Here is a 16,314-nt window from a genome sequence, read left to right on the forward strand (position 1 = left end):
AAATCACTTTGAGTCCCCCCCATGGAAGGAGCTTTAGAAACAAAGGGCCACATCCTGCTCCAGGTTCCAGCCACTCAATCTGGAGTGACTCCATGCACTTCAGTGGGGCTACTCTGGATTCACACCAGCATCACAGTGGCCAAAGGGGTTAATTTGAATGCGGGTGCAATATCCCCCAAGCTCCTCATGGTCCATCAGAGCCAGGTGTTGGGCAGTCAGGGCCCGACCCTGATCCCTGCTATGCAGGGGAATCTGTAGGGACTCCCCAGAGGTCCCTGGTGTAAGTGGGAGCTGAATCCAGCCCAGCTTCACACATGCCTCCATTTCCTGGCCTGACTGGAGCCCTGCAGGTGTCCCTGGGAGCTGGCTCTGTGCCCCAAGCCACAGGCCACTTTCCACTGACCTTCTCCCCACCCCTGGGCTCTCCGCTCCAGGTGTCTGTCAGGCAGAAGGTGGCGGCATACGAAGGCCTCAGGACCATGCTGCTGGAGCAGGAGATGGAGGCAGGACTCATCGGCAGCCTCATTGCTGTGGCCTCCCAGCAGATGAGGGCAGCTCCAGAGGTGAGTGACTCTCCCAGGGCAGCTACAGGGGATTCCCGCGGTGAAAGCTTCCCTCCGTGGGTCTGGGGGAGCCAACCCCCAGGCCCCGCGTGGGATACAGGCCTCTAGAGAGGGCTCCCAGCTCCCTCAGCGAGAGTCACCCGTATGGATCCTACCAGGAGATGCGCCATGCTAGGCACGGAGGCCAGAAGAGGGGGCAGCCCACAGCTCCCCCGAGAACCTCCCCTGGGCCAGAGACTCCTTCAGGAGACACAGAGTGAGCGGGTCCACCGCCAGTGGGGTCGTGCCAGGCTCCCATTTGGGCTGAGCGGGTTCAGTGCCATTGGGGTCCGTGGGGTCGTGCCCTGTTACACCAGCTCCGCTCACCCACAGGATCAGGTTCAGGGCAAAGTGCCTCTGCCCAGAGGAAAAGCCCAGGAGTTTGCTTGGAAGAGCCAAACCCCCTGCTCCAAAGAGACATCTGACCAGGACCTCCTGTCTGGGGTGGGGCCTCTCCAGGGCACATGCTGGGCTAGGGCTGAGATTTTCAAAGCCCCCTAGGGGTTTTAGACTCACAAGTCCCATTGAGTTTAGAGGAGCTGTATGTAAATCTCCTTGGTGGCTCTTGGCCTGAGACGCTGCACAAATCCCAATGGTGGCTTCAGACAGGCTGGAAGAAGGGCACTTACAGGGCTGCATGTCGGGGTGCTCTGGCCCAGTGGGCCAGCTTCACTGAAGGGAGAAGGCAAGGTGGGAGGTCACCCAGGAAGAGAAGGGGACCCATCCTAGGCAGAGGCCATGCCAAATATTCTCCACCTTGCGGGGTCAGTACCTCTCATGGTGTTCGGAGAATGCCCCTCTAGTACCTGAGCCCCTGCCACCTCAGCCAGGGCACATCCCCCCTTGGGGCTGGTGCCCTTATGCCCCCACAACTCTGGATGACTAATCGGCTCTGCTGTTCATTCCACAGGAGGCCTTGAGTGAGCTCCAGGCGGCTGCCAGTGACACCTTGGCCGCCCTCGCTGGCTGCTGCTTCAGCCCGGTGATGAGGGAGCTCCAGAAACACCTGAGGCCCTTTGTGCTGCCAGCAGAGTTCACCCTCCTCACCCTGGGCAAGGTCATAGCTGCCAGCGGTACGGGACCGCCCTGTCCCCTGCATGGGCCCAGTGCTTCGGGGATGCTCGCACCCTGCAGTGTCCCTGGGCCTGCGATTGGCTGGGAGCCGGTCCCCTCCATCTCCGATTGGCTGATTGGGTCTTCTCTCTGTGCAGTGTACCGGTGTGTCCCCTTCCTGGGCATCACCCTGACCACCATGCAGACCGTGATGCGAGGGATAGATGACAGCAGGAGACGAGGGGCCTTCTGCACTGGTGAGGGGACCACTTGGGGCAACCCTTTGTTCTAGATGGTGGGTAGAGATGGAGCTGGTCCGGCCCCGGATCCCAGCACCCCATGACCAGGATATGTGTGTTCCCACATCGAAGCCGGAGTGGGACCCCGATTTAGCAGATTGAACCATCTTTATAAAGACCAAACCCTAGGATCTGAACAGCCCTGGACTCTGGGTGTGTAACCCTGATTTAGACCCCAGCGTTGCCTCTTGACCCCGTCTCTAGTCTATGGAGGCGGAGGAAGTGGAGGGAGAATATGGTCTGGATGCCTGGGTTCTTCTCCCTGCCGGGGGAAGGGGGGACTGGCAGGTTAATTCATTAGGCAGGGAGGTGCTTCAGTTACTATGATGGTGGGAGCCATAGAAACGCCTGTACATGGAAGGCAGTTTTTAGCAGAGGTCTTGGTTCCCTCCAGTGTCTTGGGGAAAGGGTGTGTAGGTGCTGGATCTGGGCGCACTGACAGGGCACCATCATTGGCTCCATGGCATCAGGTCCAGGCCTTGTCTCTGTCATGCCTGCTGACTGCAGGGACTCATGTCATGCCCTGAGGACCCTCTTAGGGTTGCCAATTTGGTTGAACATATTCCTGGAGGTTTCATCACATGACATAATCTTTAATTAAAGATTAATCTTTAATTCCTGGAGACTCCAGGGCAATCCTGGAGGGCTGGCAACCCTAGGTCACTATCTGCAGAGACCCATGTGTCCTGGCCCTGCGGCATGAACCCCAGAGGGGGCAGAGTCTGCAGCATGAATCCCACAGGGCAGGAGGCGGAGTCTGCAGCATGAGCCCCGGGGCACAGGGGGCTACGCGGGAATAGACCCCTGCAGAGACTGAAGTTACTGAGTGTAGCAGAGTTTGAGCTGGTCTGTAATGAACCATGTCTCAGCTCTGGACTGAGCTGCCCTTTGCCCCCCACCCCTCATAGCCTTGGAGTGCATGTGTGAGGCAATCAGCACGTACCTGAGGAGCTGGGAGAGGAGCACCTATCCACAAATCACGCTCCAGCGCTTCTCTGCATACCTGCTTCCCATGTACCAGTACCTCATCAGCGTCTGGCTGCCCAGCGAGGACATGCAGGTGAGGGGCTCGGACAGGCGCTGTGACCACGGCTCACTCGCTCTGCATCTCTCCCACAAGCCCTTTTGCCCCGGCCCCTTTGTACGGAGCAGACCCCAGGGTGGAAATCTCTCCTGTCTTGGGGTGGGTAATGTCACTGGATGCTAGGGGCTGTGGGGGTGGAGGACTGAGCAATAGGCTAAGAGCCAGGATTCCTTGGCCAATGTCCATGCAAATCTAGAGGCCAAACCGGTCTCCCCGTGCCTCAGGCTGGTCCCTACCCCTCTCGGTGCCTCAGCCAGTGCTGGGAGGAGAAGTACTGGATCCAGTGAGTAGCGCTGAGTGACTGAGCCGCAGGGGACCGAGCCGGCAGTCACCCCGTACTCGTCTCTTGACAGGTCAAACTGGCTGTCCTCAAGGCCCTGGGGCCAATGCTGAACATCCTGCTGCCCAGGAAGGATCTGCAAAACCAGATCTACGGGGACATCCCCCTGCTCCTGGCTCAGTACAGGGAGAACATTGAGGCCTTTTACATAACCAAGGTGAGGAGGTGGGGGCATTCCCTGCAGGGTCCATGGACTATGGCAGCCCCCTGCAGGCTCCATGGGTCAGCAAGTGAGCTGTCAGATCAGCTGCAGTATGTTGGAGGGGGTTCCCAGGGCTGGGAAGGGGTCCCAGGTCTCCACCACATGCCTTCAGGAAAACACCAACCCCGCTCCTTGGAGTTAACCCCTGGAACAACCACCACAAATAACAACAGCACAACACTGTTCTCTGACCCAGGCAAAACCCGGAGCAGACCCAGGCCAGGACCCCCAGTAGGGGTTACACAGCACAGCTTACAGCAAAGCAGCTGTCCTCCCCTCCGGCACGCCTGGCTTGACACACACAGACTCTCTCCCCCTTGGGTCAGCCCAGCCGGTCTGTGCTCTGGGTGGTGCTGGCAGGCTGGGTGAGCTCAGCGTGGTGGGTCGGTTACTGGTCTCAGCTCCGGTCTGCTGAAGGCTGAGAGTTTACACAAATTCCTTTTTGCCACCAGCCAGTTCTCCTGCCAGCAGCTCCCGCCCTGCCCCAGCTCAGGACTCCTGTCCTGCTGCTGCTTTGTTTTCTAGCCAAATTTCCCAGGCTGCCCCACACCATTCGTTCAACCTCCCTCCCATCCAGTTAATTCTGTGTGTTTGAGTGGCACTCCCCCCAGCCAATCAGGTTTGTGCAAAGTAGCTGGGGCATGGGGAAGGGAAGGAGATCTCTCAAGTGTGCATAGCACACACCTAGCCAGCACCCAGGCTGCAAAGCACTGATGGCTCTTGCTGTGTGGGGAAGGGCTGGCTGAGAGACTGATTCTGGACCAGGATCCAGAACTCCAGCAGTCCATGTGTCAGGGCTGCTCAGATCTGGGGCTCTGGCAGCCCAGGGGCCCAATTCCCCAATCCCACCCATGTCAGGCACAAGTGACTCCATCATGGCCAGTGAGCTGCTGCACCAGGGTCAGCGCAGAATCTGGATCTCTGCACTAAGCAGAATTCCCCTCTTCACCTCCCTCCTTTCTCCCCAGAGCCTTCAGCCAGGGGTGAAGCAGACACCTGTGGCTGATGAGTTGATGTCAGTGCCGTGCTTCACTGTGCCGGCTCGGCCTGACATCTCTCCCTGTCTGTTGCAGGTTCTGGGACAGATCTTGCAGGCCTCTTCCTCCAACAACCCAATCCCAGAGGTGCATGTGAAGGCTATCTCCCATACGCTGAGCTACCAGGTATGGGGAAGTGGGGCTGGCGTGTTTGTGCTGGGGCCAGCAGATCTCAGGGACCCCAGCAGGCATCCGTAGAGTGCACAGTGCTCCCCACCCCCTGTACTGGAGACCTCCCTTTGCCCTCAGCATTCCATACAACGGGAGTTGACAGTGCTCAGCACCTCACAGGATCAGGCCCTTAGTGTCTGTGGGCCCAGTTGTCCTCTCCCGCATGGAGTCTAGGGGCGTTTCTCCTGATTTACCCTGGTAGACGTGAGAGCAGGATCAGGCCCTTTAGTTCCTTCTCAGGGCTCTGGCTGCGTCATACACAGTACGTACTGCAGGGCCTTTGCCATTAATTATTAAGTGTCTGTGATGGTCACATGGCCCAATCCAGTTCTCAGTCCTACTCACAGCCCCATCAGTGTGAATCTGCACTGGAGTCTGAGGAGTTGCAAAATCGGGCCCTGAACCCTTTGGGAGATTCCTGTTTGAGTGAGCAGGCTTCTCCGACCTGTTCCCATATCCCCGCAGGTCACTTCCAAAGCACAGAGGCCCTATCGGCTCTGCAGGGAGAACCACACGGAGATTTCCCACATCTTCCTGCAACTCGGTAAGGGGGTGGTGATGAGAGGCTGCAGCCCAGACCAGCAGTGTATGGGGTGCCTTGAAGCTCCTGCTGCTGGGTCAGGATCCCTGAGTCAGCACAGGAGAGGAGAGCTCATTCCTCACTGCCCATCATTCTGCTTCCTATTCCCTGTAGCCCGTTCCCATCCCTCACAGCTGTTGGGGATTTTCCATCGAAAACTGGAGATGGGCAGGGGAGATACCCGTGTGGGGATCCTGGCCCTGATGTCAGATGTTATCGCAGCTGAAGGTAGGAGCAGGGGGGCAAGAGCTCAGAGACTTCCCCTTATATCCTGTCAGTGCGAGCGCCTGGTGCAACACGGGGCCCACTATGCAGCTTCGGGGCCTGTGGGTCTGCTTGCAGGGCCCTGGGCATGTCCTGTTCCCTGTAGCAATGGACAGTCCCCCCGTGCTCCCATGCTATGCGCCCTAAAGCTCTGCACACTCGACCACTGACAGTGAGTCTGCCTGCACCAGCCATGGCTGGGAACAGGTGTGCGGGTGGTGCCCCTGCCTGGGCCCAGCCTGCAGGGGGCACTCAGGGATGGGGAGGAGGGGAGTGAGGGCAAGTGGGGGAGCCCTCACCAGGCGGCTTTGTTGGGTACATTGCTCCAGTGAGGCAGGAGGACTCTGTGATCCTGCCGCAGGCCACAAAGAGCTAGTCTGTGGCTCTGGTTTAGTGATGCTGGATGTCTGTCTCTTCCAGTTCCGGGGATGCCCAGCTGGAAACATCTGTGCATCAAATCAGTGAAATCAGTTCTTACTGATGGGAGTCCCAGGGTGAGAGAACGACATTGCTGGGCGCGGGAGAGGTGGGCGGCGCTGGGCGCGGGAGAGGCGGGCAGAGAGTGGGCAGCTCAGGGTGAGATTCTCTGACCCAGCATAAACCTCACAGGCCCCATTCCCCTCCCACCCACACCAGCATCTCTCCATTGACTCAGTGAGTTACTCTTGATTCTTGAATGAGAATCTGTCTCTTTGAGCCGAGGGCAGGGTCCTTAGTTAACTCTAGCTCAGTTCCCCCTCCCCATGCATCGGTGTCAGGGTGGGGCTATAAACTGGCCGCTGGCGAGGCAGTGGGGGCAGGAGGCCTGGGGGCAGGCCACAGGGATCCAAGGGGAGGGGAGCCAAGCCTCAGGCAGCGTTGTGTTCTGGTTATTCTCTTTATTTACACAAACCCAAGGAGAGACCCTGCTGAGTCCTGGCCTTTGTGCGGGAGTCACCTGCTGCCTTCCACCTGTTTGCCTTCCAGCCAAACCCGGCACTGTTCCGGTGAGTGAGGGCACCGGGGCAGGGCTGGTGTGCCTGGCTCCCCACTGAGGCTGGCTTTGAGGAGCTGTCTGTGGTGCTGAAGGCAGCTCCTTAATCATGTGCCCAGGACCATGGGACCAGGAGGGGCTTGGATCTGGGCAAAAGGTTCAGGCCCTGATCCCATGGAAATATGCCCATTGATTCTAGTGGGCTGTGGGTCAGGATCTCAGTTGGGTTCCCAGGGAAAATCCTGCTCTAGCCCCCTGGGGCAGGGACGCTCTCTGGACTCCTAGTGGCTCAGTGAGGCAGGGTCTGGACCCAGAGATTCAGGAGTCTCTCCAGTTGACTGCTGTTCTATAAGCTGTCACAGTCCTTTTGGTGCTGTTCTGAAAAGGGAGCCAGCTGAACCCTAGAGTCCCACTGAACCTTTCCACCATCCTGTGAGACTGGGGCTGGGCTGGAGGGAGTTTTGTGGATCCCTAGAATCTCACCAACCTGTTTAAAACTGTGGATTCCAAGTTTCTCCCTTGATCTGTCTGTAGCTCACCCAGGCCCAAACCCAGTAAAGAATCCAGTCAGTAGGACCCCTACTACTGTCCCAGCTTCTTGAGTTCTTATTGGGTAAGCCTCAGGCCATTTGGTGAAACAGTCCATTGCTACCAGCAGAGACTGCCTTGCCTGCCTCTGTCTCCGGCCAGGACCCAGCGCATCAATGGCAATTCATTCCACTGGTGCCACCACGAGATACTGCAGCAAAGGGGCTCTCCCGGTTTTAAAGGGACCCTTCTTTGCTATCCACATTGGTCCTGTCACAGCACAGGGGCTGGATTCAATGCCTTCTTGAGGTCCCTTCCAACCTGAGATTTCCATGGCGATTCCTATGATTTCCTGCACCAATTATCTCCTGTCTGCCTGCATTTTACCCACTAGAAAGTCTCTTTTCACTTGGCTAAGGCTTTTGCAACCCCAGAATGTCCAGCCATTTTGAGACTATGTGTCACGGAGTGTGGGGGAGTCCAGGCCTTGCACCCCTCTTCCTGGGATTCACTGAGACTCTCAGCCAGCCAGTAAAACAGAAGGTTTATTGGACAACAGGAACACAGTCCAAAACAGAGCTTGTGGGTACACCCAGGACCCCTCAGTCAAGTCCTTCTGGGGGAGCAGGGAGCTTGGAGCTTAGACCCCAGCCCTGGGGTTCCCTGTGTTCCTCCACCCAGCCCCAAACTGAAACTAACCCCTCCCCCCAGCAGGTTCTCTCCTGCAGCCTGGCTCAGGTTACAGGCTCTCAGGTCTCCCATCCCCAGGGCACATTCCCAGGTCAACACTCCCCTCTCCCTGCTGCGTCACATCACATCGCCACATCTCTCCCCCCTTCGAGACTGAACTGAGCGGGGTCACTGTGACCAGTGACCTGGGGAAGTTCAGGGCCCCCTCTCTGGGACAGCACATCGGCTATCATGTTGGCACTTCCCTTCACATGGACCACCTCCATGTCGTAATCCTGCAGGAGCAGGCTCCATCTCAGGAGTTTGGTGTTGGCTCCTTTCATCTGGTGCAGCCAGGTCAGGGGAGAGTGGTCGGTGTACATGGTGAAGTGTCGCCCGAAGAGATAGGGCTCTAGTTTCTTGAGGGCCCACACCATGGCCAGGCATTCCTTCTTGATGGCCGCGTAGTGTTGCTCCCGGGGTAGCAACTTCTTGCTCAGGTACACGATGGGGTGTCTCTCCCCAGTCCCGTGTCTGAGGCATCGGTGAACACCACAAAGGGCTTGTCAAAGTCTGGGTTTGCCAGAACTGGGCCACTGACCAGAGCCTCCTTCAGTGCCCGGAAAGCCTCCTGGCACTGCTCGGTCCAGACCACCTTGTCTGGCTTCCCCTTCTTGCATAGCTCAGTGATGGGAGTGGCTATGGCGCTAAAGTGGGGCACAAATCTTCAGTAGTATCCTGCCATCCCAATAAAGGCTTGTACCTGCTTTTTGGTGTGGGGAGCAGGCCAATCTCTGATCACCTCCACCTTGGCTGGTTCCGGCTTTAGGCGGCCGCTCCCCACCCGATGGCCCAGGTAAGATACTTCAGCCATCCCCACCTTGCACTTCTCCACTTTTACAGTCAGCCCAGCCCCCTGGAGTCGGTCCAGCACTTGTCTAACCTGGAACACATGGTCCTCCCAGGTCTGGCTAAAGACACAGATGTCATCAATATACGCCACGGCAAAACTCTCCATCCCCCTCAGTAGCTGGTCCACTAGGCGCTGGAAGGTAGGCGGCGCTCCCTTGAGGCCGAAAGGCAGGGTCAGGAACTCATAGAGCCCCAGAGGGGTGATAAAGGCCGATTTCAGCCGGGCATCTGCATCCAGCAGCACTTGCCAGTAGCCCTTTGTAAGGTCCATGATGGTAAGGTACCGAGCTCCTCCCAGCTGGTTTAGGAGCTCGTCAGGCCTGGGCATGAGGTAGGCATCATAGAATCATAGAATATCAGGGTTGGAAGGGACCTCAGGAGGTCATCTAGTCCAACCCCCTGCTCAAAGCAGGACTGATCCCCGACTAAATCTTTCCAGCCAGGGCTTTGTCAAGCCTGACCTTAAAAACTTCTAGGGAAGGAGATTCCACCACCTCCCTAGGTAACGCATTCCAGTGTTTCACCACCCTCCTAGTGAAAAAGTTTTTCCTAATATCCAATCTAAATCTCCCCCACTGCAACTTGAGACCATTACTCCTCATTCTGTCATCTGCCACCACTGAGAACAGTCTAGAGCCATCCTCTTTAGAACCCCCTTTCAGGTAGTTGAAAGCAGCTATCAAATCCCCCCTCATTCTTCTCTTCTGAAGACTAAACATCCGCAGTTCCGTCAGCCTCTCCTCATAAGTCATGTGTTCCAGTCCCCTAATCATTTGTGTTGCCCTCCGCTGGACTCTTTCCAATTTTTCCACGTCCTTCTTGTAGTGTGGGGCCCAAAACTGGACACAGTACTCCAGATGAGGCCTCACCAATGTCGAATATAGGGGAACAAACACATCCCTCGATCTGCTGGCAATGCCCCTACATATACATCCCAAAATGCCATTTGCCTTCTTGGCAACAAGGGCACACTGTTGACTCATATCCAACTTCTCGTCCACTGTAACCCCGAGGTCCTTTTCTGCAGAACTGCTGCCGAGCCATTCGGTCCCTAGTCTGTAGCGGTGCATGGGATTCTTCCATCCTAAGTGCAGGACTCTGCACTTGTCCTTGTTGAACCTCATCAGATTTCTTTTGGCCCAATCCTCCAACTTGTCTAGGTCCCTCTGTATCCTATCCCTACCCTCCAGCGTATCTACCACTCCTCCCAGTTTAGTATCATCCGCAAATTTGCTGAGGGTGCAATCCACACCATCCTCCAGATTATTTATGAAGATTTTGAACAAAACCGGCCCCAGGACCGACCCCTGGGGCACTCCACTTGATACCGGCTGCCAACTAGACATCAAGCCATTGATCACTACCCGTTGAGCCCGATGATCTAGCCAGCTTTCTATCCACCTTATAGTCCATTCATCCAGCCCATACTTCTTTTAACTTGCTGGCAAGAATACTGTGGGAGACTGTGTCAAAAGCTTTGCTAAAGTCAAGGAACAACACGTCCACTGCTTTCCCTTCATCCACAGAGCCAGTTATCTCGTCAGAGAAGGCAATTAGATTAGTCAGGCATGACTTGCCCTTGGTGAATCCATGCTGACTGTTCCTGATCACTTTCCTCTCCTCTAAGTGCTTCAGAATTGATTCCTTGAGGACCTGCTCCATGATTTTTCCAGGGACTGAGGTGAGGCTGACTGGCCTGTAGTTCCCAGGATCATCCTCCTTCCCTTTTTTAAAGATGGGCACTACATTAGCCTTTTTCCAGTCATCTGGGACCTCCCCCAATCGCCATGAGTTTTCAAAGATAATGGACAATGGCTCTGCAGTCACATCCGCCAACTCCTTTAGCACTCTCAGATGCAACGCATCTGGCCCCATGGACTTGTGCTCATCCAGCTTTTCTAAACAGTCCCAAACCACTTCTTTCTCCACAGAGGGCTGGTCACCTCCTCCCCATGCTGTGCTGCCCAGAGCAGTAGTCTGGGAGCTGACCTTGTTCGTGAAGACAGAGGCAAAAAAAGCATTGAGTACATTAGCTTTTTCCACATCCTCTGTCACGAGGTTGCTTCCCTCATTCAGTAAGGGGCCCACACTTTCCTTGACTTTCTTCTTCTTGCTAACATACCTGAAGAAACCCTTCTTGTTACTCTTAACATCTCTTGCTAGCTGCAACTCCAGGTGTGATTTGGCCTTCCTGATTTCACTCCTGCATGCTCGAGCAATATTTTTATACTCATCCCTGGTCATTTGTCCAATCTTCCACTTCTTGTAAGCTTCTTTTTTGTATTTAAGAGCAGCAAGGATTTCACTGTTAAGCCAAGCTGGTCGCCTGCCATATTTACTATTCTTTCTACACATTGGGATGGTTTGTCCCTGTAACCTCAATAAGGATTCTTTAAAATACAGCCAGCTCTCCTGGACTCCTTTTCCCCTCATGTTATTCTCCCAGGGGGATCTTGCCCATCAGTTCCCTGAGGGAGTCAAAGTCTGCTTTTCTGAAGTCCAGGGTCTGTATTCTGCTTCTCTCCTTTCTTCCTTCTGTTAGAATCCTGAACTCGACCATTTCATGGTCACTGCCTCCCAGGTTCCCATCCACTTTTGCTTCCCCTACTAATTCTCCCCAGTTTGTGAGCAGCAGGTCAAGAAGAGCTCTGCCCCTAGTTGGTTCCTCCAGCACTTGGACCAGGAAATTGGCCTCTACGTTTTCCAAAAACTTCCTGGATTGCCTGTGCACCGCTGTATTGCTCTCCCAGCAGATATCAGGGTGATTGAAGTCTCCCATGAGAACCAGGGCCCACGATCTAGTAACTTCTGCGAGTTGCCGGAAGAAAGCCTCGTCCACCTCATCCCTCTGGTCTGGTGGTCTATAGTAGACTCCCAGCATGACATCACCCTTGTTACTCACACTTCTAAACTTAATCCAGAGACTCTCAGGTTTTTCTGTAGTTTCATACTTGAGCTCTGAGCGGTCATACTGCTCCCTTACATACAGTGCAACTCCCCCACCTTTTCTGGCCTTCCTGTCCTTCCTGAACAGCTTATATCCATCCATGACAGTACTCCAGTTATGTGAGTTATCCCACCAAGTCTCTGTTATTCCAATCACATCACAATTCCTTGACTATGCCAGGACTTCCAGTTCTCCCTGCTTGTTTCCCAGGCTTCATGCATTTGTATATAGGCACTTGAGGTAACCTGCTGATCGCCCCTCTTTCTCAGTATGAGGTAGGAGCCCTCCCCTCTCACACGCTCCTGCTCGTGCCTCCTCCCAGTATCCCACTTCCCCACTTACCTCAGGGCTTTGGTCTCCTTCCCCCGGTGAACCTAGTTTAAAGCCCTTCTCACTAGGTTAGCCAGCCTGCTTGCGAAGATGCTCTTCCCTGTCTTCGTTAGGTGGAGCCCGTCTCTGCCTAGCACTCCTTCTTGGAACACCATCCCATGGTCAAAGAATCCAAAGCCTTCTCTCCGACACTACCTGTGTAGCCATTCGTTGACTTCCACGATTCGACGGTCTCTACCCAGGCCTTTTCCTTCCATGGGGAGGATGGACGAGAACACCACTTGCACCTCAAACTCCTTTATCCTTCTTCCCAGAGCCACGTAGTCTGCAGTGATCCGCTCAAGGTCATTCTTGGCAGTATCATTGGTGCCCACATGAAGAAGCAGGAACGGGTAGCGATCTGAAGGCTTGCTGAGTCTCAGCAGTCTTTCTGTCACATCGCGAATCTTAACTCCTGGCAAGCAGCAGACTTCTTGGTTTTCCCGGTCGGGGCGGCAGATAAATGACTCAGTCCCACTGAGGAGAGAGTCCCCGACCACCACCACCTGCCTCCTTCTCTTGGGAGCGGTGGTTGCACAGATACAGATACAGTGATGGCATTGAGCTTCCGATAGTCCACACAGAACCGGACCGACCCGTCCTTTTTGGAGACCAGCACCACCGGCAAGGCCCAAGGGCTGGCAGATGGCTGGATCACCCCCAAAGCCAGCATGTCCTGGATCTCTCTTTCCAGGTCCTGAGCAGTTTTCCCTGTGACTCAGAAGGGGGAGCATCTTATCGGCAGGTGCGACCCTGTCCGCACCCGGTGGACAGTCAGATTAGTGTGTCCAGGCTGGTTGGAAAACAGCTGTCGGTACGGATGCAGCACCCCCCTGACCTCAGCTTGCTGGGAAGAGGTTAGCTGATCCAAGAGGGGAATTGTTTCCAGGGGGGAACCAGCTCTGGTTCCAGGGAATAGATCTACTAAAAGGTCATCTCCTTGCTCCTCCCACTGTCCACACACAGCCAACACCACATTCCCCTTGGCATAATATGGCTTCATCATATTCACATGGTACACCCGGCGGTGGTGCGCCCGGTTCAACAGCTCCACCACATAGTTTACCTCGTTTAGCTGCTTGACGACATTGAAAGGGCCCTCCCAGTCGGCCTGTAGTTTGTTTTTTGTCACGGGGATGAGAACCATCACCTGATCCCCGGTGGCGTAGGCACGGGCCCGCACCATGCGGTCATACTAGACCTTCTGCTTCTTCTGGGCTCTGGCCAGATTCTCCCTGGCCAGGCCCACGAGTTCAGCCAGTCTCTCTCGGAAGATCAGGACATACTCCACCACTGACTCTCCATTGGGAGTGGCCTTCCCCTTCCATTCGTCTCTCATCAGGTCCAGGGGGCCCCTCACCCTCCTTCCATATAACAGTTCGAAAGGCAAAAATCCGGTAGACTCCTGGGGCACCTCCCTGTATGTGAACAGCAGGTGAGGTAAGTACTTGTCCCAATCCTGCAGGTGTGGGTTCATAAAGGTTTTCAGCATCATCTTTAGCGTCCCGTTGAACCTCTCCACCAGCCCATTGGACTGGGGGTGATAAGCTGAGGCCCAGTTGTGCCGGACCCCACATTTCTCCCAGAAGCACCAGAGCAGGGCCGACATGAAGTTGGACCCTTGGTCTGTCAAGACTTCCTTGGGGAACCCCACTTGGCTGAAAATGGTCAGGAGCGCATCGGCCACGGTGTCTGCTTCAATGGAAGCTAAGGGCACTGCCTCGGGGTAGCGGGTGGCGAAATCTACCACCACTAGAATGTATTTCTTCCCCGACCGGGTCGTCTTGCTGAGAGGCCCCACGATGTCTATGGCCACCTTCTGGAAAGGCTCCTCTATGATGGGCAAAGGTCTCAAAGCCGCTTTCCTCTTGTCCCAGGCCTTCCCCACCCTCTGACAGGGGTCACAGGATCGGCAATATTGCCGGACAGTGGTAAAGACCCCGGGCCAGTAAAAGTTCTGTAGCAACCTCTGCCGAGTGCGCCGGATTCCCTGGTGCCCTGCGAGGGGGATGTCATGGGCCAGGTACAGGAGCTTGCGGCGATACTTCTGGGGGACCACCAGCTGCTTCCTGATCCCACAGGACTCTACTTCCCTTGTGGGATCCCATTCTCGGTACAGGAACCCCTTCTCCCACAGGAACCTCTCCTGACAGCCTCTCCTCATCCGTACCACCCTGAGGTCAGCCAGGTCCCTGAGCTTCCGTAAGGAGGGATCTTTCCTCAACTCGGTCTGGAACTCAGCAGCTGGGGAAGGGATGGGGACTGGTTCCCTCTGATTGGCGGGGTCTGAGGCCACAGCCTCTCTGAGCCGTGCCCCTTGGCGCTCCCTCCCCACCAGTTGCTCCAGTACGATTACGTCAAGCAGGTCCTCTTTAGTTTAGGCCCCAGCTGTCCACTTGCAGGCATATCCCTGCATCCGGTTGACCAGTTGTAGGTAGGTGACCTCAGGCGTTTTACGCTGACTCCGGAACCTTTTCCGGTACATCTCGGGGGTCAGCCCAAACTCACGGAGCAGGGCCTGTTTGAACAGTTCATAGTCCCCTGCCTCCGGCCCTTTCATTTGGCTGTACACCTCCACGTCTTTGGGGTCCAGTAAGGGGGTGAGAAACTGGAGCCTGTCTGCAGGGTCAACCCTGTGCATCTCGCCCAGCACCAAACTGAAACTAAACCCTCCCAGCAGGCTCCCTCCTGCAGCCTGTCTTCACATTCCTGGGCAGAGGTGTTACCTCCCCCTCCTCCTGGCTCAGGTTACAGGCTCTCAGGTCTCCCATCCCCGGGGCACATTCCCAGGTCAACACTCCCCTCTCCCTGCTGTGTCACATCGTCACACCATGACACAAGCTCAGCACCTCCTTTTTCAGTGTGTCTGGTTCAAGCAGCTGATACCTGTACCCATCACCCACTGTCCGATACCATATTTCACCTTTAAACGCCATGTTTTCCCACTGTGACCAGAAAGTTTTTACTGTGGCATTGTGACAGGACACAACGTTCCAGGGTGGCTGTGTTTGCCTGTTGATTTGCCAGTCACACACTATCATGAGATCAGGATCTTGTCTGTCTCTCTCTCTGGTCCAGCGGGGCCTAGTGCTGGTCTGTGGAGGGACCGTGCCCAGCACTGCTGCAGGGACACCCTACCAGCCGTCTCACCCTGTATCTCACCACCACCTGTGACAGTGTCTCCTCCTGGCCTTGCAGGTGAGGGTGGCTGTCCTGCAGGCCATTGGCACGCTGGTCCCAGCAGGGTACCTGGATAAGGTGGAGGGATGGCCTCTCAACTACATTGCCCTGCAGCTTGCTGTGTCGGCCAACTCGCTGGTAAGGGGCAACGTCAGCTCTCTGCCCATCAGACCTGGATTCACCCCCCCCTCACCTCCCACTAGTTGCTCTTCCTGCCGCTCACCTCCATCCCCACGGCATGCGAGTCACACTCCTTTCGGTCCCCCTCCCCGCAATGCCAAATTGGTGCAAATTGCACTTTGCCACTTACAGCCGGTTTCTGGCCAGCTCGTCCCCAGCATGGAACGCACTCACCCCCAGATCCTGGCTAATGGGTTCACCCCAGAGATGCCTGCAGGACCCTCCCCCCACTCCCTGCCGAGTGTCACCCGCCCCCCCACCTCCCAGGCACCCGCATGGGAGCTCCTCCTCCACGCAGAGTGACCTTGTGCTCATCTTTTCCAGGAGCGTCCGGTGCGGAGCCTTCCCCTGGGGGGGCTGCTGGAAAAAATGGTCCAGAAAACCAGCCTGGCCACGTTAGAAATAATCATTGCCTCGGGCAGGGGGATCAGCCAGGTGAGTGACTCCATTGGCTTAAGTGCAGTTACCTGGGGAGGGGCATGGAGGGGCTCTGAGGGGGTGGGGCGGAGGGCAGAGCGGGGCTCTGAGGGAGACGGGGGAGGGGCGTAGAGGGGCTCTGAGGGGGGAGGGGCGTAGAGGGGCTCTGAGCGGGGGAGGGGGAGGGCAGAGCAGGGCTCTGAGGGGGACGGGGGAGGGGCGTAGAGGGGCTCTGAGGGGGGAGGGGCGTAGAGGGGCTCTGAGCGGGGGAGGGGGAGGGCACAGCAGGGCTCTGAGGGGGACGGGGGAGGGGAATAGAGGGGCTCTGAGGGGGACGGGGGAGGGGCGTAGAGGGGCTCTGAGGGGGGGAGGGGGAGGGCAGAGCAGGGCTCTGAGGGGGACGGGGAGGGGAATAGAGGGGCTCTGAGGGGGACGGGGGAGGGGCGTAGAGGGGCTCTGAGAGGGGGAGGGGGAGGGCAGAGCAGGGCTCTGAGGGGGACGGGGAGG

General features: G+C 56.4%; 1 protein-coding gene across 1 annotated transcript in view; it reads left to right on the plus strand.

Annotated features, from left to right (window-relative positions):
* Window positions 1-479: 479 nt before the first annotated feature.
* Window positions 480-16,314, plus strand: part of LOC311532600 (maestro heat-like repeat-containing protein family member 2A) — a gene marked incomplete at both ends in the record, with an annotated part of 35,772 nt that continues 19,937 nt past the window's right edge. Inside the window, 11 exons of the mRNA XM_084651172.1 lie at window positions 480-563; window positions 1,513-1,675; window positions 1,814-1,912; window positions 2,863-3,014; window positions 3,392-3,535; window positions 4,654-4,743; window positions 5,254-5,332; window positions 5,483-5,596; window positions 6,053-6,126; window positions 15,229-15,348; window positions 15,715-15,825. Coding sequence (XP_084507298.1) covers window positions 480-563; window positions 1,513-1,675; window positions 1,814-1,912; window positions 2,863-3,014; window positions 3,392-3,535; window positions 4,654-4,743; window positions 5,254-5,332; window positions 5,483-5,596; window positions 6,053-6,126; window positions 15,229-15,348; window positions 15,715-15,825 — 1,230 coding nt within the window. The remainder of the gene's footprint in view (window positions 564-1,512; window positions 1,676-1,813; window positions 1,913-2,862; window positions 3,015-3,391; window positions 3,536-4,653; window positions 4,744-5,253; window positions 5,333-5,482; window positions 5,597-6,052; window positions 6,127-15,228; window positions 15,349-15,714; window positions 15,826-16,314) is intronic.

Source organism: Lepidochelys olivacea (assembly GCF_965140295.1).
Source record: "Lepidochelys olivacea isolate rLepOli2 genome assembly, chromosome: 17".
Taxonomy (NCBI): Eukaryota; Metazoa; Chordata; order Testudines; family Cheloniidae; genus Lepidochelys; species Lepidochelys olivacea.